This window comes from Atheta coriaria, unplaced genomic scaffold, assembly GCF_025399875.1.
Source record: "Atheta coriaria isolate IRGN ID8LTWV9N9 unplaced genomic scaffold, Caltech_Dcor_3.1 hic_scaffold_4_pilon, whole genome shotgun sequence".
Classification (NCBI taxonomy): Eukaryota; Metazoa; Arthropoda; class Insecta; order Coleoptera; family Staphylinidae; genus Dalotia; species Dalotia coriaria.
In genome coordinates this window covers 2,963,998-2,991,408 of record NW_027045446.1, presented here as the reverse complement: position 1 = coordinate 2,991,408, position 27,411 = coordinate 2,963,998, and the positions used below count along the sequence as shown (strand labels likewise).

The 27,411-nt window shown below is 38.4% G+C and overlaps 2 protein-coding genes across 6 annotated transcripts in view; one reads left to right on the top strand and one right to left on the bottom strand.

Moving 5' to 3' along the window:
* The window catches only part of Dop1R2 (dopamine receptor 2), a 29,310-nt gene extending 4,578 nt beyond the window's left edge, over window positions 1-24,732 (top strand). The window contains exons 2-5 of one of the 5 annotated variants that reach the window (XM_065301257.1): window positions 227-1,399; window positions 20,157-20,241; window positions 20,503-20,524; window positions 20,753-24,732. In XM_065301257.1, coding sequence (XP_065157329.1) covers window positions 255-1,399; window positions 20,157-20,241; window positions 20,503-20,523 — 1,251 coding nt within the window. In that variant the 5' untranslated portion in view covers window positions 227-254 and the 3' untranslated portion in view covers window position 20,524; window positions 20,753-24,732. Of the gene's footprint in view, window positions 1-226; window positions 1,400-20,156 lie in introns of all 5 variants that reach the window. The other 4 variants (XR_010547875.1, XM_065301254.1, XM_065301255.1 and 1 more) reach the window with 4 other exon arrangements.
* A 558-nt stretch (window positions 24,733-25,290) lies between these two features.
* LOC135790144 (WD repeat-containing protein 46) lies at window positions 25,291-27,393 on the bottom strand. The gene is made up of 4 exons (XM_065300206.1): window positions 27,253-27,393; window positions 26,806-27,191; window positions 25,612-26,749; window positions 25,291-25,548 (listed from the first exon to the last, which is right to left on the bottom strand). The coding sequence occupies exons 1-4, from the start codon at window positions 27,259-27,261 to the stop codon at window positions 25,330-25,332; spliced, it is 1,752 nt and encodes a 583-aa protein (XP_065156278.1). The 5' UTR covers window positions 27,262-27,393; the 3' UTR covers window positions 25,291-25,329.
* Between the last annotated feature and the right edge of the window lie 18 nt (window positions 27,394-27,411).

The following is a 27,411-nucleotide window of genomic DNA, read 5'->3' as shown; positions in this document are numbered from 1 at the left end:
TTAGAAAAGCATAACACGATGAAGTTTGAAATACTTTAAGGACACTTTAGACTTTGGTAATCTCATAAACACCACCTCGTTCATAAATCACAATGGAATTGCTAGACGAAAGTCATCGCGTCGTCAATGTCAACATTAAAAGCTCAAGGGTGTGTGCATTTTATGTAAATTATGTAAACGCTAGGCAAACACATTTTAATCTGTTGATGTATCTTTGTTATTTCAGTAATAATGCTGCAAAGCCAACAATCAACATGAACGCCACCGAATTGTACTACTTCTCCGGTCTGGAGGTAAACAGCAGCCTGGAAGTGAACTGGACCAACGTTTCAAATCCTGAAAGAGACGCATGGGAGCACTGGAGTTCCCTGGTGCAGGACCGCGCGGTGGTTGTGTCACTTTTACTCGCATTCTCAATGGCGACCGTGTTCGGTAACATGCTAGTGATAATGGCGGTAGTGCGCGAAAGATACCTGCACACGGCGACGAACTATTTCATCACTTCGCTGGCAACAGCGGATTGTTTGGTCGGACTTGTTGTGATGCCCTTCAGCGCGCTGTATGAAGTATTAGAACACACGTGGTTCTTTGGACCGGATTGGTGTGATATCTGGCGGTCGTTGGATGTGCTTTTCAGCACCGCCTCGATTCTGAATCTTTGCGTAATCAGCCTGGACCGATACTGGGCTATCACCGACCCCATTACCTATCCGATGCGGATGACGCGGATACGCGCCGCGTGTCTCATCGCCGCCGTCTGGGTGTGCTCCTCGGCGATCTCGTTTCCGGCGATTGCGTGGTGGCGCGCCGTGCGCACCGAACCGATACCGGCATACAAGTGCCCTTTTACGGAACACCTCGGTTATCTGATATTCTCGTCGACCATCTCGTTTTACCTGCCGCTGTTCGTGATGGTCTTCACCTACTATCGGATTTATCGTGCTGCTGTCGAACAGACGAAATCACTCCGCTTAGGCACCAAGCAGGTGCTCCTGGGGGCTGGTAATCTTGAGCTGACGCTGCGCATTCATCGCGGGGGTGCGTGCAACAACGAGTCGCGGTTGTACGCGCAGGAAGACGAGCCACTCACGGCGCTTGCGAACAATGGATTAGCACGAATGGCATCCACCCGCCTGGGTCCACACAACAAGGCTTTCTCGCTCAGCCGTAAGTTGGCCAAGTTTGCCAAGGAGAAAAAAGCGGCGAAGACACTGGGCATCGTGATGGGTGTTTTCATTGTCTGCTGGTTGCCGTTCTTTGTCGTCAATTTGCTGAGTGGTTTCTGCATCGAATGCATCTGGCACGAGGAGATTGTGTTGGCGATCGTCACGTGGCTCGGCTGGATCAACTCGAGCATGAATCCAGTTATTTATGCTTGCTGGAGTCGAGATTTTCGAAGGTAAGAGAAGATTTTTCGCACCTTGAACATGGTGTATATATAATTTAGTTTTCAATCAGAGCTCTCTCTGGTGTACTCGTATAAACATGGCCATGCCGCGTTTACTTTACACCCGATCCACGGCTGACATCTGTTGATTATGCGATTTAATTCCATCATCACATTTTCGTCGAGACGTCGCAGTCTCCGGGTGTGCGGATTTGTATTTATTGTGTGAATCAACTTAGGGTGCGTGTGCGAAATGTGTGCACCGAGGTTCGTACTGAATGTGTGTAATTTTCGGGTTTACCCTCCAAGTCGAAATCAAATCGACAAGCTTCGCTCTCCTACGGCTTCTTCCAAGAAATATATATATATATTCAGATTGCAGAGAAACCGTGCGAATTGTGGCGTTAACAGATTTATGCATAAATTTAATTACGCGCGCAAGAAAGCAACACGAAAACGACGATAAGCAAAAGCTTCAAGGGGCAATACAACTTTTTTTCATCCACGACACTTTACTCCTTACGAAAACTAGATTGAATATCGATTGGTGAGTGCCTCGCATTTTCGGGTGCACCCTTTTTCTGTCGCGGATATGTTTTCGCAGCAACTTATGATAGAAGCGAAAAACGACGTCGCAGCGGGAATATTTACGAGTTTTGACACGTTTTTATAACTCGACCTTTGAGAACTCGCCAAGAAGAGCCAATCTTGCCGGTTGCGCTTTTTATTTGTTTTGGCACCTCTTCACTAACAGCCGTAATGGCTGCAGGCGCAAAACTGTATCTTCCTCTAGTGTCGGGCTGCGTGCGATGGAGATTTTTATTCGCGCCCCTCTCGAGTGTAAGTCTGTCGTTCGCATTCAGTCTCGTTACGTAATTGTTCCTCGGGGGGTTGGCGAATTTTTCTCGTTACTTCTCATCTAGCGAATTACTTTTGTGTGGCGGTCGGCAGGCGACGATAACAAAAAGGTATAAGACGCACAAATCTCATCAATTTGTCACGAAAATTGAATGTAATCCACCGAAAGCTTGGATGTCGTATCGAACTACATATATTGTCGCATAAAATACCTCTTAATATATTATTACATGAAAATATTTTAACTAGACTTTTAATTTATAGATGGCGCTCTTTAAAGTGACGTTAAAAGATTTTAACCTTACTTTATAGATAGAATTATGTAACAATTAAATTATTGCACGCAATCGATGGTAATTTTCAAACAAAATTAAATTTTCGTCTTGTAATATAAAGGAAATGAACAAGCGGCTAAAATGTGTAGGCGGGGAAGTTTCTCGACAATAGTTAGTACGCTTGATGGCTACGGAAAAACTCCTGAAAGGAGTGCAAAATCTAATTAGAAGTGGAAGTCTGTATCGTGCGAAGCTAAGAAACGACGAAATTGTGCGCAACATTACTCAAAAGTTTCCTAATTCCGATACTAGATGATCCACTTGAGTTTGAAATTTGCGCTGAAATCGTCCTCGACAAAACTTGCGCAAGCAATTCAGCGAAAATTATAATTGTTACTTAATATAACAAAAGTTTTCTTAAATTAATTATTTTGTTTCTCTTTGATTTTCTTTGCGAAAAAAACAACTTGCTCGCATATATTCTGCGGGGAATTACAGTGCAACTTCTTTTTATCCTGTTGGTAGTACACAAGTGCACTTTGGTAAGTAGTTACCTACAAAACACTCCATTAAGAAACATTTCACTTGAAAGAACAACTTCAATCCCACGCACAGACAGAACTCGCGCTTGCTACGATTTGCATTAATAAGAAACGTTTTAAAACCGCGACTTAGATCTGACGTGCATTTCATTGTCAGCAAATTGCTTTTCTAATGCGAGTTAGGTTTCCAATTTCAGCTCCGAAATAAGGATGCAAACGCGGCGGGAAAAAAAATCTCCGAGTGCGAATTGAGCACGCGCGCACGCTGAGATTCGTTCGATTTTCTGCGCCGATGTGTCGATGTTGGTTTGGCAAAGTATGGAATTAAGGAAGCAATTTATTACACGGCAAAACGATCGACTTTTATACTCGTATTTGCTATCGGAAGCTATGCAGTGCTGATGCGAAAAAAGGGCGCCACGTCAACGCTGAGACGGCGGCCAGGCGTGCCGTGGTTAAAGGTTTTCTATTTTGCACACCTGAGATGAAGAGTTGCCGGGATTTCGCGCGAGAAAAGAGAAATCGACCCGAATCAACTTCTTATTTATATAAAACGGAGTGTTTGGCCGCTTTCGTGACCCATTCGTAATCAATCAATCATGCCTCGTCTAACGCCATCCGAGCGATTGGTGGGAGGATGTCTGGCTGACCACTTTGAAATATTCATGGGCGTTTTGAGCGCACATTTGTACACGAGGCTTGAATGTGACGAGGGAATGGGAAAATTATTATGTTGTCATATTATTAATGTTCGCCAAGGGGAGCGTCTTTTGTGTGTGTGTTTTTATATTTGTCTGCTGCGCCGCAATCGTTACTTTGATAAATATTTAAAAAAACCCTGTCTAAATATAACGAGTTGTATTAAATCAATAAGAAACTTAAAAAAAAAATTAAATTGTTTCTACTTTCACTATTAAAGAGCAGACGGGCAAAGCCGTGACTAAAGTACTTTAGTCACGGGCTATAGTCACGGGCACGTCATTTATAACTGTAAATTTCCCAGTAGTGTGCGAGCGAATTTTGAAGATTTAAAACAAAAAATTCAAATACAAAAACTCAACGTGGGAAGATAGTGAAAGTAGAAAATATATCGTAAGCAACTCATGGCTAAACGTTATTAAACACTGGATTGATTAAACGCTCCCTACGCTTGCTCTCAATCAATCTCGTGACTAAAACTTTCATTTAGCAACTTGATACTTAATATACAATTATTTTTGTTAAAAAGTGTGATTTTGAAGTAAAAAATAAATCAAATCATTTGCATATAAATTCAGATACAAGGTGCTTGCTTATCATTTTTATTTCTTGCAAACTTCGAGCGTGTACTTAATAACTCAATTTACAACTTTACATTCAATTTATGTTGACGAACAAATTTAAATAGCTCTACGGATATTTTTACGGCACATACATTTATACATCTACCTTGGAAGTTTTTCTTTGAAATTAACTTCCACTAATATTTATTTTTACAAAAATAGCATAATTTAAAGTAGATAGTAATTATTTTTTTAAATAAAACATAAAACATGGAAATTTTAAACCTAAAAGCACTAAAAACACATTTTTCCATAAAATGTTTATGCAATGAAGAATAAAAATGCGCAATTTCTAAAATAAGCATTCGTACGTGTGCTACTCAATTAAACATTTTACATTCCCACTGCATCACACTGGCCTGCTCAATTATATAAATTGCCGTTTCGTTAACCATAAATTAACTCGTAATCAATAACACATATATAATTTGCATGCAACGTTAACAATATCGGCACATGTTGTTAATATCCGAAAATCGCATTATGATGCACTTTCCGCACAACTTGTTCGCGCTGCTGAATTATTGCCAAATTTATATGTGCGTATTCGACAAGGATTTATGAGATTACGCATCCAAAATATTTCCATCTACCAATTTAAAAGTAAATTATATTTTCATGGTCCGGTTAAATTATATTTATTTTAATTTCAATTTGTTTTAAGCGCGACTTGAGGCTTTGCGAAGCGCGAACGCAATTATACACTTCTTGTTTTCATTGCAATAAAAAAAACTTTCAAAATGTGTAACTGCGGGCAAAGTGTTGCATTCTTTTTAATTAAACTACGCTCTTGTTGTGGAGGCAATTGTTTATTTACATACCTCTATAATACAAAATAAAATAAACACTTTCAAAATTAAATTTTTGGCTCTCCAAGGCAAAAAATCTCCTTTTTTTAAATTTTTGTGAAAATACTATTTTGGTTTTGTCCTAATCCCTAAATCCTTAATTTAATCACCGAAATAAACTGAATAAATATGCTAAAAGTGATTAGATCAGAAATACAGAATGCAGGGCACACGAAATCGTTGTCTCTCATGCAGAATTTATGCAGGACTGGAAAAGGGTCGTAAACTTTTTAATTTCACTCGTATTCGGTAAAATACGACGAGTTGGGACACAAATCGACCAGCGCCTGCTTGCAAAATCTGTTTTCATACTGATTGTTACTAATATCTTCTAAATTTTACAAAATATCATTTACTACCACTTTGTATCCCTGAAAACAATCACATTATATTATTACAGGATTAGAATTTAATGTCTAAATTGAAATTGGCACCGCATGCGGTGGTGGGTTGTAGAATACTAAATGTAGATATGGTTTTTATTTCATCGCGGTGAGGCCCTCCTAAACGCTGCTGGTCGGGAAATTTATACTCGAACCCTGCGGGGCTCTCTGAGGTTTTTGTCCGCATATCGCTGTGTTCGCAGGTTGGCGTCGTCGTATATGAATTATAATCCTATTGTGTAAGACTTGCGATAACATGTACCTTAATCGCGATGTTTTCAATTTGGGCGGGCTGACAAAAGGCAACGTGCAAACTTTTCAGGCCTCGTCTAGCGTTATCGTGGTTGAGTGCGTTCATTATTCACCCGAAAAACGGCCATTCGGGAAAAAAAGAGTTTGAATTGTTTTACTGCGTCCGATTTTCGGACATGAACATGTCACGAGGTGGAGTTTTTAAATGTTTTATTGAAAAATGCCTCGGGTGGATCAATTTTTGTATTTTTAAAAATAAAACATATTTCCGCTTTCAATTTGACGAAAAAAGTTTAATTTATTTACGTGTCGTTGATAAATGTAAACCTATAGATAAAACCCGTGCAACGTGAATTAATGTTGAAATGGTAATTATTCAGTGCCCACGAGTGTATTAATTTGGTTAGCACATCTTACAACTTGTGCAGAAATGCGTCAACGTCAAGCGCGCTTGGAGCGCGAGGAATTAGAAATAATCCGAAACAAAGTTTGATGAAATTTGCTCGTTAATGTATTCAACAGCAAAAAGGGACAATTCGCCATTATTTCATAAACCTACAGGTGGAAACACCTCCAATTTCACAACCAAATTTATTCACTCGGTGCTAATGTTATTATAAGGCTCCCACGCTCACGAATTAACATACTCAACTATATTTGCCAACAGAATAAACAGCAATCGATGATATTCAACGATAATTCCCATGTCAGTCAGTCAGGTACTGCAATTGTACGAATTAAACGTCTAACGTCATCAGCAATTTCAACAACATGCGCTGGATTTGTAGGAAATTAAACATAAATGTACGATTACCATTTCTGCAATTCCTTTCAACCTATGTACATGAATCATAGCACTGCGATGATTTGTGTCGATATTCACAATCAATCAGTTTGCATATTGGATATTGGATGGTGCGGAGTGGGAGGGGTTTAGTACCTTCATGCATTTCCGTTCAATTTGCGCAAATAGACAAAAAACACACACAGAATGCAGCATAAAATATTTGACCGTAATCGAATTCCGCTTTGAATTGATTATGCAAAGATTTCCTGTGTGTGGGTTTCCCGAATTTGTATCCGAAATAACGAACGACGTAATAAAATCATCGTTAGATTCCGCGTATCGAAAAGAAATGTTTTAATGGATTGTAATATTATTTCGTTGCGGAATGAAACACGATACGACCCGCAGGTAAATCTAAACACAAAACATGTATTATTCAAAAGCATTATTTGCCTTTCCGCAATACCGAGAATTTTTTCACATTTTTTTCAAAATTGATGTAATAAAATATTCTCTGCAACAAGCGGAAAAAAAATACTTGCCGCTTTGCTTGTAGTCGTTCACCACACATGGTGATCGCTAGTTTTCAATAGAAAAAGAGGTCCTGTGGGCGCGCAAGGGCTGCGACCACCTCCACGGCGGTGAGGCGTACAGCCCAGCCGTCGGAGAGTTTATTCTCAGTTGGTGCGGCCGTAATCTGGTTATCCGGGTCACGGCGTCAACTAATTCAGTCACCCTTGTGGACGCAGCCCTCTCGCTCCTGTTCAATGTGATGCAAAACGTATTCACTTTGTATCTAAACGATCGCGAAGATGTGAAGAGATTGGAAAAAACACACAGCAGGACAAAAACTAACATCGAACACCACTCGTAAAATCAGCAGCGTTTAATTATTGCAGAGATGTTTGAGTTACAAGTTTACGGAAGCAGAGAGGATAGTTATAGTGATCATTAATTTAATTACGACATCATCACGCCCGCTATTCTCGTATTGGTTTGATGCTTTTCAGGTTTAAGCAGGTGAGCAAACGTGTTTGTTCCGCTTGTTGTTAATCTAATACGATTAAAAGCGGGATGGAATTGAATTCATGTCGTGCTACTACAAATAAAACATTTACTTGTTTACTCATGGGAATACGGGATTGATTAAATACTAGGTGTCGCTAGTAGTCACAATAACATAACCTAAATTTTGTTTTTTGACATTTTTTATTTCTCTTTTAACTTTGGTTTTTCTTAAAATTTTTCAAACATTTTTGGTTTTTTTAAATAAAAATAACATAAAATAAATTAATAATATACCAGTTGTCACTAGCTGTCAAAATAACATAACTTATTTAATGTTTTTTTTAATTTTGGTAAATTTGTCGGTTTTGCTAATAAAGATGTCTCTATTATTATTATCAGGATGTTATGACTGTTGTCGACATTGGCTGATGATGCTTTGTTTGCAAATTTGCTTCCCATTGTTGAAATATGCCTCCTCGAGTCGAGCGTCCAGTGTATTGTGCAAAACCGCTTCGATGCCGCTGCCACAAAACACACTATCCAATTAGCTCCGGTTCTTGTCGTTTACAGCAGTGTTTACAACAAAAGTGCGCGCCGTCTATGCGACTCACAAAAGACCTAAAAGGTTGCCTCGGTTGCTTTATGACTGGCGAGCGCATGAGTAAGGTTAATGCATGATGTCATCAAAAACATTTCGAAGCAATGTCATATGCTCCACGAATAGAATGAAGGTATAATTGCAGACGAAATCGGACGCTTGGAAAGCGGCGTATTTGCAACTTTTACAAAACCGTTTTCCCTACTGTGTTTTACTATCAGGCATTTACTTGAAGAGGCTGGGCGTACACGCAACCCGTTTGAAACCAAAATGAAATTACGGGATCTTACGGATTTCCCATCGCCTCGAGGCGGCATTTCGGAGTGAAGTAAAGTAACGAGAGACGCGCGAAAGTGCGAAGCGACGAACGCGCCCAAGTCGCGCCCGAGATAAGGAGATAAATCGAGTGCGCCAAAACAAAGAAGGTCCTTTCATCTTCGAAGGAAGTAAAGTACTATTTGCGATGGGCGGAAAGGCAGTCGGTGTTCGTTTTCAGCCTGGGGAGGATATATAGGCAATTTTAGAATAAGAATACGTCTACCCGCATCTATTCCTGGACCTCAAGAGATTATCCTCGGCCCGTTGTGTTGCGCCATATTCCCAGATTACACGCAGATAACAGATTCTTCAAAATGCGCCGTTTTTTCAAAAAATCTGCACAAAACACTCGCCGCTAATAACACAAACAGAAAATGATGTAATTATTATTTGCAGTTGGGATATTTTTTGCATACAAAACGAAATTAAGTGCAGCTGAGTGCGGGCCATGTGTGATTTCATAATTTATTGCGTGTTATTTATTATGTCGCACGCCGGTTGTGTATTCAATTCTGCTCCTGGCTGCAATAACGTGTGCGCGCCGGGCGCTTGTTACAAAATATGCGGGCTGCGAGTTATTACATTGCAGGAGTGCTCGTTGTGGTGTGTTGTATATGCCTAAAAGCACATAAAAAGAGGCCATGAGCACCACCCCAACATGTGGCGTCATTTAATTTTAATTCTAAAAGTATAAAAATTATTTAAATATTATTTGATAATCATGAGAATTAAATAATTTTTTTCCTTGGTTTGGCAACAGGAAAAAACGTAACATTTACAAATGGAAATGGAAGTCGAAAGCTACAAAAGCGTGTATGTTTTGCTCTTCACATCTCCATCCCAGTGGTTTTCTTTTATTTGTTTTCCATTCGCATTCTTTCGCGGGGATTTATTGTGCTTGCCTCGTTTCGAATAAATTTTATTGCGGTTACATCAATTTTCCCCCGGTTGAAAACTATGTCTTTATATTTAGAAATTTAAAAAGTAGTTTTTGTCAATACAAGTGCACTCAATACAACTTCCTATTACTTTGTTAGAAGTTTGGAGAATTTATGACATGCCACTATCCGAGACGAGATAGTGAAGACAAGAAAACGCCGTTATTACATTAACATGCCAAGAGAAACTTTTCGCGTCATTCATATCTCAAACGAAAACACATATAGATCCATCTTGATGTGAGTTTTTACTGGCTGTTTCCTACAGAAATATTCAGCTTTTTCTTGCGTGGATGTAATCGAAAAAGCAAACAAAACCAAGCCTTAAATACTAACATCAGTGATAGTGGCAATGCAGGATAGAAAACCAAGTCACGGAGTGTTTAGAAAACAACTGACCCGTTTTGCTTGCAGCCACCAACACTTCTGTTGTCTTCGGCTGCCAGGAAACGTGCGTGGCATTCAAATGTGGGAATACGAAACCCCTAAAGAGGGTTTTCTGTAGTTATCTCATTTGCATGTGCTCTACTCCGAGGTTTCACTGGGCGCGAAAGAAATAACAACATAGCTTTGCTTTGTAACTACGCTGTTAATATTCAATATACCGCAACAGTTACGAGTTCGTTTTTTTTCTCGTAGGAAGTAAAAATAGAAGCAAAGCAATGTTTAAATCTCATAAGTATTCAATTTACATGAAGTGCTGCACGCGCGCCGCTCGCAATCGGATTGTTTTTTTCGCGCCTTCCAATTCAAGTGACTACAACGTAATTACGTCTTGTTCGCCTATCGAGCACGAGTTCGTGCGGAACGACTAATTCAAATGAATTATGAATTTTAGCTTGCCGACCTGCCTATGTCAAGACCAGCAAAGCGCCGATGGATTGGTTTGCATTGTTGCCGACGGAGCAATTAGCGATGGACAGACGTTTTCTGCGCATTTAATTTTAATGACCTGACGAACAATTTTCACTTTAAAGCGCATCCGCTGAGCACCAAACTCGGAATTTGCGACAAGCAACGATTAATTCAACATAGACTTACTGATAATTATGCTGTCAGCCAAAGTTACCAGCGCGCAAACTTCTGTAACTATCACTTCAACTTGTGACGCAACTGTTCGAACATGCTTAACAACTTAATAATAGTTTCAATAATACAAAATAATATTTGAAATTTATATCGAAGATATTTGCATACGCGTCATGCAGGCGACCTAAAAGGGTTTTTGTCGAGTGAATATTTACCATATGTCGTATATAAATATCGTCGTGGTGACAGGTGCAGTGGACGTTTCCTGAAATATTAGATTCGGTTTTATGAACTTCAACCAGGCGTTTTGTCGATGACGAGCTTAAACGTAAACGTTTTCCAAACCTATAAAAAAAGTTATCTGATATCTACATAAATATTGTTTTTGAATTTAAAAATATAAAAATTTTGGTGGAGGCGCCGATGAAAAATTTTCCTGTCAGATAATCCAACCAAGAGAGTTGTTTTGGTCCTGTTTGCGTGTAGTCCACTCAAGCCCTCAGGTTATTGGTGGAAGGTTTCACTCTAACGGAAACTATAAATATCGCTGGCGAACGAACGCAACTAAAACTAATAAATTTAAACTGGCCGCCCAATACTGTTAATTGGCAAGATAAATTTCCGAAATATTTAACCCTGCAGACGTACATACTGATCCGGAGTGCGCTGCTCTCTTTACTTTCCTCTACGAGTACATCCAAGCGATTATATTATGATATCCGGGCGCTTGTAAGCAAACAATTAATTTCAGCGCATAACGTGCGAATTCCTGCCCTCAAGAAGCGCAAGTGCGTGTCATAAGCTTATTTCAAGCTGCCGAAATTGATACATATACAAGTATGAAGCAGTTGGGACCTTAAACACGGGTTGAAGGGAAGTGGAAGTTGGTTCTTTCACTTCGCCTGGTCTCCGGTCCGCGTTAGGTCTCGGATAATTTGTTAGAATTCCCCAAAACTGCGTGCGACCAAAGAACGACGCTTCATGCTACCCTTCCGGTTGCATAACTCTCGTCGGGAGTTTACGCTCCGTTTGCTCCATGGTGCAAAAGATTTCCACGCGTTGCAGGAATTATGACTGAGGCGACAACTTTTCTTCTCCACGGTTTCCACAGGTCGCTTTTAATGTTTCAGACGTTGATATTTATTGTTTCCGGTTGGTGGAAGTAAAAATTGATTTCAAACAAAACAAAAGATTTTTTATTTTTTATGTGAGGTTTACTTTTGATGGATCTCATGTGTACGTTTGGGAAATATATATTCAATGCATTTTTATTAAATTTTTTCCCATCCACAGACGAATATTTCAGCAAATGCCCAAAATGTATCTCGAATTTGTTTTTCAATTGAAGGCCACAAAAACAACGCAAACCAACAACATTAGATGGATGTTGAACTATTGAATTTCACTGGATTATTCCTTGATCATTATGAGCAAGTTACGCAAAATCAATATAACATATCTATGTTTTGGAAGCGGGAACCATTTCGGCATTTCATGCGTAGGTCGAAAGCTCGCGCTGGCGAAATTCTCCAAACCCGTTGGGAGGATGTGCACATGTGTGTTGGCAGCGGTGCCAACATTTTGAAGCTGCGCGACAATTGTCTGCTGACCTTGTAGTCAAGGATAACGCTTCGATACGGATCGCCAATGACGCGTAGGGCGCTAGGAAGCGACTTTGCGTCTGGTACTTAATTTAAAACTTATACACGACATGCGAGCGCCTTCCAAATCGGATCATTGAAAGTTTCCGAAACGAAAGATACATAGATACGACTTTTAGTGATCGTATGTTTATTTCTCCTCACAGGAATGGAACTTCTAACTAGCCTAAAGTAAATAATTTACAACTTTATAGAAAGTTTTTGGCTAATATTTGAGTATTAAATGTTGATTATTAAGTTGATATGTAGGAATTAGCGAGTAAATTGGGATGTTGTGTGGATGCTTTTGTCGGCGTAGATAATGCACATTCGACCGCTGCGCACGCGGGCTGGATATAAAGGACATGCTAGACTTGGCTCAACAGCTAAACGGCTTGGAATAATTCACTTCTACTTGTATAGGGATAATCACAATACAAGCCGCAGTACTCTCACGACCAAATCCCACGCTGGACTAAGTAAAACATTACAAAAGGTGGTTTTAAGAGAATTACTCAAGCGATTTCAAGATAAAATGTACATCAAGCAGTTTTATCAACATTTTGTTTTATCTATTAAAATATTTAAATTTACCATTACTTAAAAATATAATTACTGATTTTTTCTGGTAGTGTATTTAAAAACACTGTTTTCCGCACAGTTATGAGGAGTTGAAAACAATGTTTTCTAAATCAGTGTATGGAAAACAGTTTTAATCATTTTGATGTTTATTATTTCAGATTCTTCGCTTCAAAATAAAAATCACGTGAATGTAATTCATTGTTTTCCACTTTTAGTAATTAATGTACTATTTTACCATAACGTAATCTGCCCCGACGTAATCTCAGCCAGCGTTTGCACATTCACATGCATTCTACTGATATACCAACACCATTTTTTACTCGTTCGCATTACGTAATTCATTTTTCTTTTCAAGTACAACGTAATCATAGATTAGTTGGATGAAAAGTGTAGCGGGATTTGTGTCAGGTATGTACCTAATCCTCATGCCACGCGTAAAATGTGTTATAAAGCAAGGCGCCTCCGCCAACTGCGGACGTGTAAGCCTTAATTAAAGAGATTCGACGTTTAAATGTTTAAAATTCAAGCCGCACGACACTCGCCCCGTCGAGATTCCAGATTCGCAAATCCATACGGCGTTGAGCGTACCCTCCGCGCGTGCACTGAAATAACTAATGGAAAAAATGCATGCAAATCCAGGTGATTTTAATTAAAAATCAACGCCCGACCTGCCGACATTATGTCAATGGACGAATTTGTTCAATTCAAAAAATCCCCGGCTGTGAATACAGTGTGTTCCATGGGACATTGTGTTGAACTTTTTGAGAATTTGGCCGAGACGCGCTGGTAATTAATTCACAAATCATATTAACGAAAAAAAGATAAAGTTGTTTTTGAGATTTATTCGGAAAAGTTAACCAAGCGTCCCAGGCTGATAAGAACCAGCGTGGAGGGCGAAACGAAGAGAAAATGCACGAAAAGCACGGCGAAGGAATAGATTTTATTACGCTTGAACAGAATTAAAAATTAATTCGATTGAGTATAATTACGCATTTTAAAAAAATCCTCCGGGTTGATTAACGGCGAAGGCGACTAAAAACTCATCAGAACTCACGGCTCTATTTGACCGTGGTGAATTTTTACGTAATAAAAGCAAAAGTTTTTCGGCGCGCTTTGAACTTTTACCACCGCTTCGATAATTCAAGAAAATTGCGGATTTAAGTCGCTGCGGCAAATTGAAATTCACGACACGTGTTTGTAACTATCCATCTAACAGTCGTGAGAATTGGCATGTTGGATTTCAGAACTCTCGGCGAGCAAGTTTAATGAAGCGATTGATTGACGTCGGTAGCAGACGTTCGTAAAATTCCACGTACGGCGACCCCAAATTCGTTTAAGGGATGTAGAAAATACCCATGCTTTGAAATAAGCCCGAGCTGCGGATTTCAACATCCCCTTTTCACGATCTAGATCGAATCACGCAACATACGCATACGTTACATTGTTTCAAAGCTCGAAAAAGCTTTTAATTTTATACTGATCAAGAGTATTCGACTTTTCTATTCAAGAGATAATTATCTAATAAATTTTTATGTCCTGAAAGGTTATGTTATGTAATCTCACTTGAATGCGTACAATTAATTTAATGATGACACATAAAGTTTCCTCATTGGAACAGCTGGAGTCGGATACTTTACCAATGTCATGTTGTGTTCGGTGTAACGACAGCAAACCAAAATCCTTGGTGGATTCGCCTGTAAAGAAGCATGACGACCCGCTGGGAAATATAAGTCGAGACACATTTTTTACACAAAGTCTCCATATCAGGAAGCGTGCACAGCAGGGGGCGACAACGTGTCCCGCGATTAGTTGCCATGACTTGAACGCGTCATATATCAACATTTATGTGGTTAATTTTGAAAAAATCACTCGGTTTCTTTATATTTTATGCTTAGCATGAATGAAACGCATAAAACTACGAAAACGTTTTATGAATACTAAATACGTCTATTTCCATACATATTTATGTCTCCTGGATTCTTATGGAATAGAGAAATAAAGAACGTAGTTGCTTGTAAACAAAAATATAAAATAAACGACTCATATAAGGTTATGTTTTGGTGGTAACAAACAAAAACACTAATATCCACTTTGGAAATTAGTGTCTTTCTGCTGAGATCTGATTAACTTTAATAACATGGGTCGATATACATCAATATATATTACATGGATAATGTATAAATAAGTTTTTAGCGAAAACGGTCGATTGGGTGAGAATTGAATCGTTTTGAATATTGTATGCCTTCCCACGATACACAAGAGCTCGATAAATGGGTTCATTTAATACTGGCTAACTGGTATCTTGGCTAGGGTGTCAGTGGTCGAGTGCTGGCTATTTGCAAAGGATTGTTTAATGGCTTACGTCCCAACTACTTCACAACTAATTGTGCCGGACGCGGACGCGCTAAATGAGAAATCGATATTTTCAAATTGTCTTCCAAAAACAGATCATTTATACGCTCGAAACTTGCCACTTGATGGTATAGATTAAAGTTTTGTAATTGACTGCTTAGAAATGATATTAAATTTTCGAGAGGAAAAAAAATTATTGAGTAAACAAGATGATTAAATTACCTAATCGGAGGAGTTGAGTTGAGAAGTGAATTCAGCTTGTGTATCGATCTGAGAAAAGTTTTACTTTCTTTACAAGTTGCTTTGAATTAAATTAATCATTCGCGTCGACAGAAAAGATGGAACGATTTTGTCGGTGTGGGAAAAAAATCTGAAAAAATTATCATGCTGGAAGAGGCAATTACGTGCATAACGTTTGTTTCAAGGGATTTTCGCACGCCAACGATTTCGTCTAATGTGTTTCGTACATAGCGCAATATTACGATTGGTTGTTCGATGAATATTTGAACAATATCAGTGTGAATTTCAGCATGCGGTGTACGAAATATGTTCACATCGGAATTTAATATTTTTTTCATGAAGTAGATATTTTCATTCGTCGTAGGACACTTATAATTAATTAGATGTTGACTAATAAATGTTTTACTGCTACGGCATTGTTTTGGGGTATCTCCGCCTAGCACCAAACAGATAAAGTTTTGTCCTTGACACAGGCGACTAACGAGCGTTCAAATATTCATAATGTGTGTTAACTTCCTCGCCGCATCGAACTATAATGCAATCAAATTCCCAAACTGAGCTTAGCTCAAGTTTCGTATACGGAAATTTCGCATGCAGATGTGTCATTAACGCCTATTAATTCGGAACAATAATTAAGCAATTAAACGCAAAGTTTTAGAATTTTTTAAGCAAATATTTGTTTTTATAAAACAATTCTCCTTGAAGCAGGGTGACCCTTTAGGAGATCTTAAGAAACAACCCCTCCGGGTCGGTTGGTGACGACCATCGATGCGCTTACGGTTGACGATGTGCTTTTTGAACGAAACGCGAGAGTTCCATTTCAAAAGACCCACTTTACCGCCGGGCGCGCTTCAGCGTCTTCTGCGAAATGCTAAAACGGCGTTACGTTTCATTAGACTAACCATTGGATTAACTTGCCTCGTGCGGCTAAGCTCGGTTAAAATGCTATGTAACTTCATACGCAATCCCAAAAAGCCTTACAAAAGAAAATATAAAAGGGGCAAAAACCAAGTGAAGAATTGGCTTTTATTAAAAAAATCCTTGTTATATTACAATCATTACATCGACTGTACGTAAGTCTTCTGTATTGAATTCAAAAGAAAAAAAACAGTTGCGTTAATTAACAATTTGTTATAATTCCCGTGCGTACGGATAAAACTCTAAATTACAGGGCTTGTCTTACATCAATGCCATACAATGAGCGTTGTTGCGCTCGTCGAGTGTAATTTGTGCTGTCTTCCTGCGCGCCGTTTACGCAAAATAAGTTACGTGCAATTTAACACAGCCGCTTCGCCGTAAAAGATTTTCTATTGCGCCGTGTGTGTGAATCGGCGTGCTGGGCCTGCAGATCGTTTTATGATGACTTTGGTTAACAAACGGTAGGTGTGCTTTGCTGCTGCGTCTGACACGAAATGCGACGAACCTAAAACCAATGCAAATTTATACGTTTAACTTTGTGCGCGCGACGGACGTCCTGGAAATGATTTCGCAACTTGAGCAAACGCAAAGGGCGAAGCCATAGTGCATTATGCCAACGCGGCTGTGTGTATTGTTCGTTTCCTTTTCTTCAACGTCGTGGATTTGCACGCTGAAGGTAAAAGGGGTCTTATGTAAAATGTAAAGCAAACAGAACATTTAAATCTTTCTCTTATTCATAATTACGAGTATATGACGTTTGTGAGTGTATCTTCCTTAAGCGTTTATAACAAATTGCAGCTTTTCTAAATATCCTACTTTATTTATGTTTGGTAAACTGCTGGCGTTTTGCGAGTCGCTTTGTGCATTAGTTTGATTGGAATAGCTTGCGTAAACTGATCAAACGAGATATTTATTTTTGCGAATTTGAATTGGGTTCTTTTTGATCCGGCATTTACATCGCTTATATTTGGCGGAAATGCAGAAAAGCGTGATGCACTTTAGCGAGATCCGCTTTTTTTCCAGCGACATCCGCTCGCTAGAAATGAAGGTATTAGTGAATTCGAATTCCCATTTCGCAAAACGCACAATTTCCGACTCAATTTTGCATATTTAATTCGCGCAAATCACAAACTTTTATTCTAACGCATTCGCGCCGAGCCAAGCGTATCGATTACGTAACGAAAAACCAAGAACACCCACACACACACATAAAAAAAAACTTTATGTTCCATCCGACACGAGCGTTCAGATAATGCAGATGCTCTCTATTTTAGTGCTCGCGACGCATACCAACTTGTTTGGCGTTTCTTCGATACGCCTTACGATAAAAAGAGGCAATTTGTGTGTTCCGCGACGATTAATTATGGGCTCACTTAAATTAATCACTTCACAAACTCGATTGGCAGCGACAGCGAACCACTTTTAAAAAGGGGAATGTGCTCCATCGAACACGAATGCCCTTGAATGAACGACTGTAGACTGTAATCGGACCGATGACCCATATAACCATGCCCAATTCGGCGCATTTACAATCCAGCATTGTCTTCGGCAGCTTTTCGCCTCTTTTCACACGCACAAACACATATTTGCATGCGATTGTTGGGAGGGAAAACAATAAAAGCACACGCCATTTGTTTAACGATGAATTATTAAGCGTGCCTGCTAGACGGGAAGTCGAGCGTTTATTAAAAAAGTAAATTATAGTTGTTTGCATTCCGTTTCTTCCATGTCTGACCTAGACACTTCTTTTTTTCTGCTTTCTACACACATAACAAGATAATAGGTAAATAGTTAGCGCGTGCGTCAAATATTAATTAAAAACAAAAACAATTAAACGCATCAGGCTGTTGACAGGCGGCGTGATTAGTAAGCTAAGTCTAGTGGTACGTGCGCGCCTTAATAATAACACAACAAGCCTTCGGGGTGCAAGTCGATTAATTTTGATTAAGGCTGAGATAACGAGCTATCTGCTTAGTATACAGGGTGCAAAATCATAAATTCTCGGTGAATATTGCAGACGCCCTTAATATTTGTAATTATTTCATCACTTAAATTATTAAATAATCAATAGAATTATAATTGCATGTATCAACTTTAGTGTATGTTGATATTTCGACGTGATTTTGAAAATCGCGTTAAGTTTTGAGGCCGCAGCGGGTGCGGCCATTGGCAAACAGCTTACGGATGTAATTAATAAATTAATAGTGCTCGTTTCAACATGTGGAACATAAACCGAAAGTCGATACAAATACGGACGTAAAATGAATCAAAGTGAAATGTTTTAATTAAATATTTGTTGTATTAAACAATAGTTTTATATCAAAAGAAAATTTGTAATTAATTTTTTAATATTTGCTTTAAACCTTTTGAATTTCCTAAGTTTTGGTGAGTCAAATTGAATTTCGCCAAGTTTTACTCAAGAAATTTCACTTATATATTTGCTTTTCAATTCACTTGATATCTTGATGTACACGCGCAACCCCTTCTAGTGAAAATTAGTATTATTACAGCCGGTTACTTCTTCACATCTTCTCACAACGTTGCGCCGCGTGAATCCATACCAGTAATTAAATCACAATGCTTACAACGCCGCACGTTGTGTAAAATTCTGAAATATTAGCCTGCGCAAATAACACTAAACAAGTAATAACACATTGCGTAAACAAAGCAAGCGCAAAGATAAAGTCTACGCACAGACAAACAATGCGTTTGAACCGAGCGGCTAGTAGGATGTTGGTTGGCGGCGCCTCCACCATAAAAAAGGCACCGGCGTAAAAATTGAAAACAAGCGTGTGCTACTTGTTTTAATGTCGGCATAAAATTAAAAGCACAGTGCCCTCTTGGACTGCGGTGATGGTGATGCATGCTAGTCAGTCGTTTACAATGTGCACGCCATGTTTGACCCATATGAGGCCTTCATTTTGTTCTTTTTTAAGTGAAAAAAGTGTTAAGTTGGTGATTTATCAAAATTTTTAAGATTATCTTGTAAATTAAGAGTGATAGAGAGGAACGAATTAAAGATTATTAATCTACGGAAAATTCTCTATAAAATAAGCTGGTTAAATTGGAATTCGAAGAAACGTAAAAACAATTCAATACAAAAAAGTGGCAAAAAAAACTTTTGAGTATTTTGTATGTTGTTTTGTATTTAAGTATGGAAAATTCTTTTTAAGATGAGAAATTAATTTAAATTTTGGGCTAAAAGGTTTGGAAATCGTGATTAAAAGAGCAAACATTTTAAATTTTTACTTTTTTGCGAGTTTTTTTTGTTTTAATTGAGAATATCTCGTAAATTAAAAACGATAAAGAGGAATGGATTGAAAATTCTAAATCTACTGAAAATTCTCTATAAGATAAGATATTTAAATAAAAAGGGTCAAAAATAATTCATAACAATACTGAACTAAAAAGAAGGGATTACCCCACATTCACCCTTTCACTATTCGGTTTCCCTTATGTAAAAGCATTTCGATCTAAGTTGAAAGCAAGTTTACATAGTGGGTAAAAAATCATAAACGAATAAAAATCCACGAAATTTCACCAGGTGAAGCGTGGCGCAAATATGTCATGCATGCATTTATGTGCGAAGGTGTTTTCCACACGAGCGACAATCGGTTATGCGCCATATGTTATACGCTTGTTCACAATACCCGACGCTTTCTTTGAATACTTTGATATTTCGCCCGGCGCAGAAAAAGCTTTAACCTCCAGTTCCTCGCATCTATAATACTTTGCTTTCGCAGGCATACCTTCAATTCAAGATTATTGAATTTTTCTCCACACGATGCAGAATAAATTTTTACCAAAAATGCCTAGCTTATACAATAACATTTTCATTGTGATTAGAACAATAGCATTAAAAGCCGATTATTGTTGCAGAGCTTTCCTGCGCATCCTGTGCGTATGCTGTCCGCGATCCATCCGCAGACGTTATCAGCCGGCCTTCAGGACTAAAGCTAGTCAGGTGAGTGGTGCTTGTAGCGCGGCTAATCCGCAGCCACAGGTTGAAACAATAACTTTAACAGTGCGCACTCAAGCGTAGCACTGGCGTACAAATACGATAAAAGGACGAGGAATTGTTTGGCGTCGATAACCACCATTTTAGTTGTGTCAGCAATCGAGTGAACTAATTCATGCGCATAAACAACCAATTTTTAAACAGCTATCAATTAGTTTCAGCTTGTATTCTTCTCACGTTACAATATGTCAACTGATTTTGTTATAGCCTGCGGAGACATGGTCTTAAGGTAGTTACAAGATGTAAATAACATGTATATAAATATTATATACCTATTTACTGATGATTTTGGGACAAGCATGGGATAAAATGTATATATTATCCTTTTGATACTAAGCGAGAAATATTTTCGAATGATTCTGACTGGGAACGTTGTAAATATGCACTAGTAACGATATAAAACAGACAGCAGTAATATGCTTATATGCTAACCAACACAAACCTTAATATGTTCCAGAGTATCTCATCGAGCCGTTATTACTCGTCCTACAATTTGCGGCACAACTCTTGCGAGCAGACATACATTTAGCAAACGGCCCCGCCTCGGCCTACTAACATCGCGTCCAATCTACCTTTCACCCGATCGACGTCGCTTTTCTATTTTTAAATATAAAATATGTAGTTTCAAACACCACCCACACACACACACACATGCTTAAAACATACGCCCCCGCAACTAAAAACTTCCAACCACACATCAAATGATTAGGTGCGAAGGTAATAATTTTCGAAAAACTTGTTCCGACCAATAAAATCAATAGATTCAGATTTGCGTCAGTGCTACGGTTAAAATTTGAGTTCCGAGACATAACCTCAATACACATCTATACATTTACACGCAAAATCTCAATATGTCGACGCGTAACAGCTGCAGAAGGTAAATTTCACCCTCCTCCGATTGTGATATTCTTCTCTGGTTGTTTCTTGCATTTATTGTTTTGGTGAATGTAACAAAATGAGTTTTTCTGCCTGCACCATCACTGCCCCCGTTTTTGACTGTGAGCACTTAACTGAAATCTAAAGGCATGTCGTGATTTTAAATGTGAAATAAACGAACAACAAACACTCGACGAGTGGAGCGACTGAAGCGATGCACGAAATACGCATCACTTCGAATTCTAAAGGGCGCCGAGCGACGATGCCGCGGTTGTATAAATTATAGACTCGAAGCACTTTCAATAAACCGGAAACGCACGGTTGCCCTCGAATACCTAATACACTTTCAATGCGTATCCTTTCGGATGCGTTCACTGAAACACACCTTCGACAGCGGACCGCCTACGAAAACCGTCGCAAACTCAACCGGTAGATATTTACCTGAATTCCGAAAGTTACGATTTTATACCTACAGTCTTCCAATATAGATAAATTGATTGAATTAATCAATAAACAAGAAAATTATATTATATTAAAATCATTTGTATGATTAAATTTAGTTTTTTTACGAAAATAACCAAAAATAAATTTGGAGCATTCAGTATAGTGAATATAGCGCAGAAATGTGTTTCCGCTTTGTAAATCTTTCTTTATTAGGGCCCATTTATTAGCATCCGAGCGAATAAAAGCCGCTTCGCAAGGTGTTTCCCATAACACAACACCGCCAAAGTATCTCCGTGCTACTGCATGGTTTAAATAAGGAGTATATATATATTTATTTCCTATCTGGATAATCTCACAATATCAGCTCCATTCTTCTGATAATGTGCGAAATATTTACAAACAGTGTTTGGTATTATTATGTTAAGCTTTCACAACAAGTGAAAAGCTTGCCGCATTAGTATGTTTTTGATATTACCACAAAACATTACAATATTCACCATTTGGTATTTTTGTTGTGAATAAAACACCGAAATGTTGATTATTATTCATAAAGAATTCATTATTCTATCTATAAATAATAAATAAAGCTTATTATAATCCATAAATTGAAAAGTATAGGTTAGGAGTGGAAAATAATTTTGTGGATGAGGTTATGTTCTTTGACAACAGATTTAATTTAATTTTTAAAATATTTTCCGATAAAAATACGTTTTTTGTTCTCTCAGACATCAAACGCATATATTTTTCGATTTGTGTCACCATTGTTGTCAGCATAGTTTTCCGCGAGTTGTGCCGAAATTCGAAAGACGCTATCAGGAAAAAGTCATTCCATTTACAGTTTCGCGCCGCTGTTTCATGCGGCTATCGTTAACTCCAGCTTACCGAAAAAGAAATCACCATTGTACCGTCGTCGCCCGAAAGGCACTTGCGATCGCACAGGCAGGAGAGGCAGGACGCGCAGACATTGAAATCCTCGTTTTATTACGCTGATTGGAGCCGAGAACTGGAAGGAAATGTATAGAGCCTGTATAAAAGCGGCAGATATGAGTTTCTTTTATAGGTGCATCCTGGCGCGAATTCAACACGGGTGTGAACAAGTCCCGACGTATTGAAAATGAAGAAAAAAGTTAATTTCATTAAAAATATATAGAAAACCAATTACCTTGGACTTTTCTCAATTTAAAATTAATATTAAATTCAGTAAATGAAATCCCTACACATGATATTTACCCTCAATCAATATCATTATGGGCACATAAAGCGAATTAATTATTCTACACTAAATATTTGAGTGTAGATATTATTTTAACCCTCGCCCAAAGTATCGCCATGCAGTACCATCGATAGTTCTCATGGGACTAGCAAAAACAAACATTCCCTCTGGCATTCGACGGCAATCAACCACCAAAACCAACAGAAATAAGCCAGGCATGATCGTCGTCCTGATGACCCCCTTCTCTGTTTGCAAACCGAGCAACCCCATATGTGTGATATGAATGTGTATTTGTAATCTTTGCCCCTCAAATATCGTTCTGTATTTATATTTCCATTTGATGAAGTACGTGCGTGTTTTTCACAACACTTCGATTGTTTCTCAATACGCGCTTTGTTTTTGCAGTATTTCAACTCGCATCACCACGTGATGGAACCCACTCCCAGTAATACCAGTTATTCTTCGGTGAGTGGTCAACAGCATGAGTTATACACGTTGTGACGACATCGCCGCCGCTCTCCAAGCCGCCAGCCGCACAAGAGTACATCACCGCATGGCGATTCAGCGGAGTCACCGACAGGAACCAGCGGAACCAGCGCGGGGGCCGTGCCCTGCCCGCCGTCCGCCATCAAGAAGGCAGGCGATAGCAATAAGAAAACAACGCACAGGGTCATTATACGTTCATGTTCGCCCACGCCGGGCACGATAAGAATGTCCTAAGAATCTGAATATGTATTTTCAAGACTGTCAGCCATTTTTTTTGTTCCGGAACACATGAAAAGAAACAAAGCGTGGCTATAATAAGTGTTTTACGATGACATTGCAAATGTGGCGCTCAACCGTAGTCACCACAGACGCATCAATCACTAAATGTTATATTAAATCTCCGGATACTCCAATGTGAAATATGTAAATAGCATCCTGCAATATTCATGTGCTTGTGTACTTAAACTCTACAAAACTATAAAACTAGTGCCTTTATGTAAATAGATTTTTCTTCGAGATAGCGAACCAGAAACTTACTACGCCTTCAGACTTCTCTGATAAATGTTCCACTATCCGAACTCGATAGAATTAAGAACATAAAGTTGAGATTATTTTTTAAAAATTAATCAAAATTATTTACTTGTGTTTAACGCGATAGAGATTATCCTTAAAATAAATTTCGCACATGATTCAGCTACAAATTTATACATTTATCTGTGATAATATAATATTTAGTTGAAAACTGAATAGAGAATAACTTTTCCTATTATCCAATAAATACGTTAAAACTAATTTAATATGAATTCTCATCTTAAGATGTACATATAATATACACTTCATTGAATGTATCTTTGTGTGTATTTTTTATAACTATGTACCAAAGACAGATCAATCTATTCTGAACGATGTATTGTCACTAACTGTAAGTGTAAGACCTAAGTGTACATATGAGTATAACCCAAATATGAGAACGCATAAGCACATAAGTAAATACTTTGGGGAAAGGTACGTTTAACCAATTTAGCTAATGATAACTACGATGTTTGAATACTGTATAAATTAATATACATACACAAAAGGGTATTACACGTGTAAGAATGATTTTTATAAACGTTACTCAAGTCGCAACAATCCTTATCGTTACTCAATCATCATATGAATGCCAGAATTACGCATAATACAAGCTGGAGTATTAAAACTCTGCGTTTTTAATTGCTGCCAGCTTGTATTATGCCTATGACATAGATTAAGAGAGAAACTTGAAGATGATGCAATCAATTTAAAATATATGTCAAGTAAACAAGATACTTCAAAAGGTATCATTAAATAGACATCTTTTTAATGTAACTCTTTACTGTGAAATTTATCAATGTGTTAAAAACAAAACGTGGAAGAAAATAATATACTAATGAAAATCATTACATCGACTTTCAATTTTGTCGTGGGGCGGAAAGATTTCGTGGCGAAATAAAAATGCGGAAATTCCAGCTAAACTGGATTCATGGTGTGGAAGCCATAAACGTAATTTATATCCCCTTTTACTTTCCACGCGCCGGCAATTCTTAAAGATCACAATCGGCACATTATACCGAATGGACCTCTTTAAACAATTCACTCCCGGCATTTTTAGTTATATTGAAGTTCAGTGGTAGCATTTACGTCAATAAAAAACTAAAAATATGTTATAATTATGTTATTACCACGATAAACTAATAATTAGTTTATTAGTTCAAAAGTTACGAGGTATTTTGCACCTGCGTCAACCTGGCAAAGAGAAATAGAGAAAAAGAGATTCCCGAACATATTACCTTACCCCCACCACTTTTTGTGGGTCGCTCGCAGGTATAATCACGCCTGAATCTTCCAACAGTTCCCTCGCTGGTCCCCAAATTTATCTCTCCTCCCTTTTGGTCTTTGTTTCGTGTTTTGCGTGTGTAATACGTTTTGAAGTACACAAAATAAATACAAAAATCACATAATAATTAAACTTTTATTACAGTGTCAACCAAATGGCATTATTTAGGTAAAAATCGATCCAAAACACTGCCTGTACCCTGAATTTTCTTCTTCTTTCCACCAGGTTGGATTTCCGCACGTACTTGTTTCATATTTTTAATAAACTCCTTCTTAGCTTCCCCTTGGACAATTTTACGATTACGTGCCAAGTTCGCAGCGCCACCCTTACCTTTCATTTTATTTCTCGGCTCGTAATTAATCTTCGGCGGTTTCAAATACTGAAAATTATAATAAAGACATTATACCTGTATATTGTGCATGAATGTATATATTATTATCACCAGTAGTTTCTTCTTCATTTCCACTTTATCCTGGAGTGTCGGCACGTCCACATCCGCAATAACAGCGGGATGCAGCGTGATCAGATCCGGCTGTATCTTTTCTAGCAACGACTTCACTTCGTGTTCACGACGCTGTGATTTCGTCTGGAATGGATTGAGTTCTAATGCGTCGAAGTTCGGCTCGCCAGATCCAGGCACCAATAAACTGGTAAAGCCTTTATCAGTACTGACGCCTAATACGTCTTCGAACGGACAGAAACCCATGTTTCCTATTGTATTATTAAACCGGTGTCGGAGATATGGCCGCTTCGCAGATTTCGTACAACAATCTCTGTAAACCTCAACAACGTTTCCCATGCCTATCGCGAGCATATTCTGCTGCGAAAAGTTCAAATTCGAAGCCGGCGCATGCAACTTATAAGTCTGCAAGGGACCTTCGAGATTTCGGACGTCCCATATTTTAACTTCGTTGTTAATGGCGGCGGTAGCCATGTAAACTCCCCTGGGATCCACATGCAAGGCAGTCATTGATGCCTTGTGGCAAAGGAGTTTCGCTAGAGGTTTCGGCGAGCTCGGTGCCCACATGGATACTACACCTTTGGCATGACCAACGCATAAAGTTGCGTTGTACGGATTTTGTGTCAGCATCGATAGTGGACCCAGTTTTGTATTCAACCTGGATACTAATTGACCTATTGATATATCCAGCCATGCAAGATAACCTTCATCATTTGCTGTGGCTAAGAGAAAGTGGTATGGAAGAAATTCCATCCTAGAGACTTTATTCAAACGTTTAAGACAATGCAACTCAATGCCTTGATGATCATAAATGTAAACCCATTCTTTTTGAGCTACAGCAAACATAGTCTCCAAATGAAGCCAAGAGATGTCATGAACTGTTTCCATAACATTAAGTTCACAATGCAGCTTTTTTGTGACCCAATCAAAGGCTGCAACATGACCCAACTTACCACCCAGCAATAAATGCCGGCCATTTCGTGTGTATTTTGATCTGTATGGACCAAAATCAGTCAGTTTTAACTCAAAATGCTTTGAGGCTGCTGTTATATCAACACTGTCAGCAATTTGCTTCTGTGTAAATTGTGTGGTTGTTTCACCATCATCAGCATCCAAATAACTGAAACATTTTCAATTGTTTTTAAAATTAACTAATAGTGGTTTAAAATGAATTACCCTGATTGTTCAGTGAGTAATATTTCAACTCTGGCAGCCTGTTCATGTGCAAACTTCAATTGTTCTTCTTTTCTGGCAAACTTTTTCTTGTGAACACCAGTTTTAACTCCACCTTTAGCAAGACCTGTACCTCGACTGTGTTTCTCCAGTACTTTTGGATCAATTACTTTCCTGCTGGGATACTTTGGATTTGGATTTTGTACCTTTTTCTTGACCTTACCATCCTTTGTAAGTTTTGAGGGATGAATAAACTTCCTGTTTAGTTTGGCATTATAAGTAATTATATCATTTGTAGTCTTCTTTTCTTGTGCTTCTGCTCGTTTTCGCTGTTTGCGTGTCGACGGTTTTGCGTCTTCATTTTCTGGTTTATCAAAATAACGTACAACCTTAAAGTGATCATTAATTAGTTGAATAATAATTAAAATTATAAAATATTCTTTAATTTACCTTAGTCATGTTTTATTTCGTTATTTTATATTAAATTTCGCACATTCAAAACCACATTTTCTAACCTCAATAACATCAAAACATGCATGTGCAGAAGCACGAGTGCGCGTGCGCTGTTCTGTCAGTATTTATCCTTTTTGAATTTAGTTTCTTAGATAC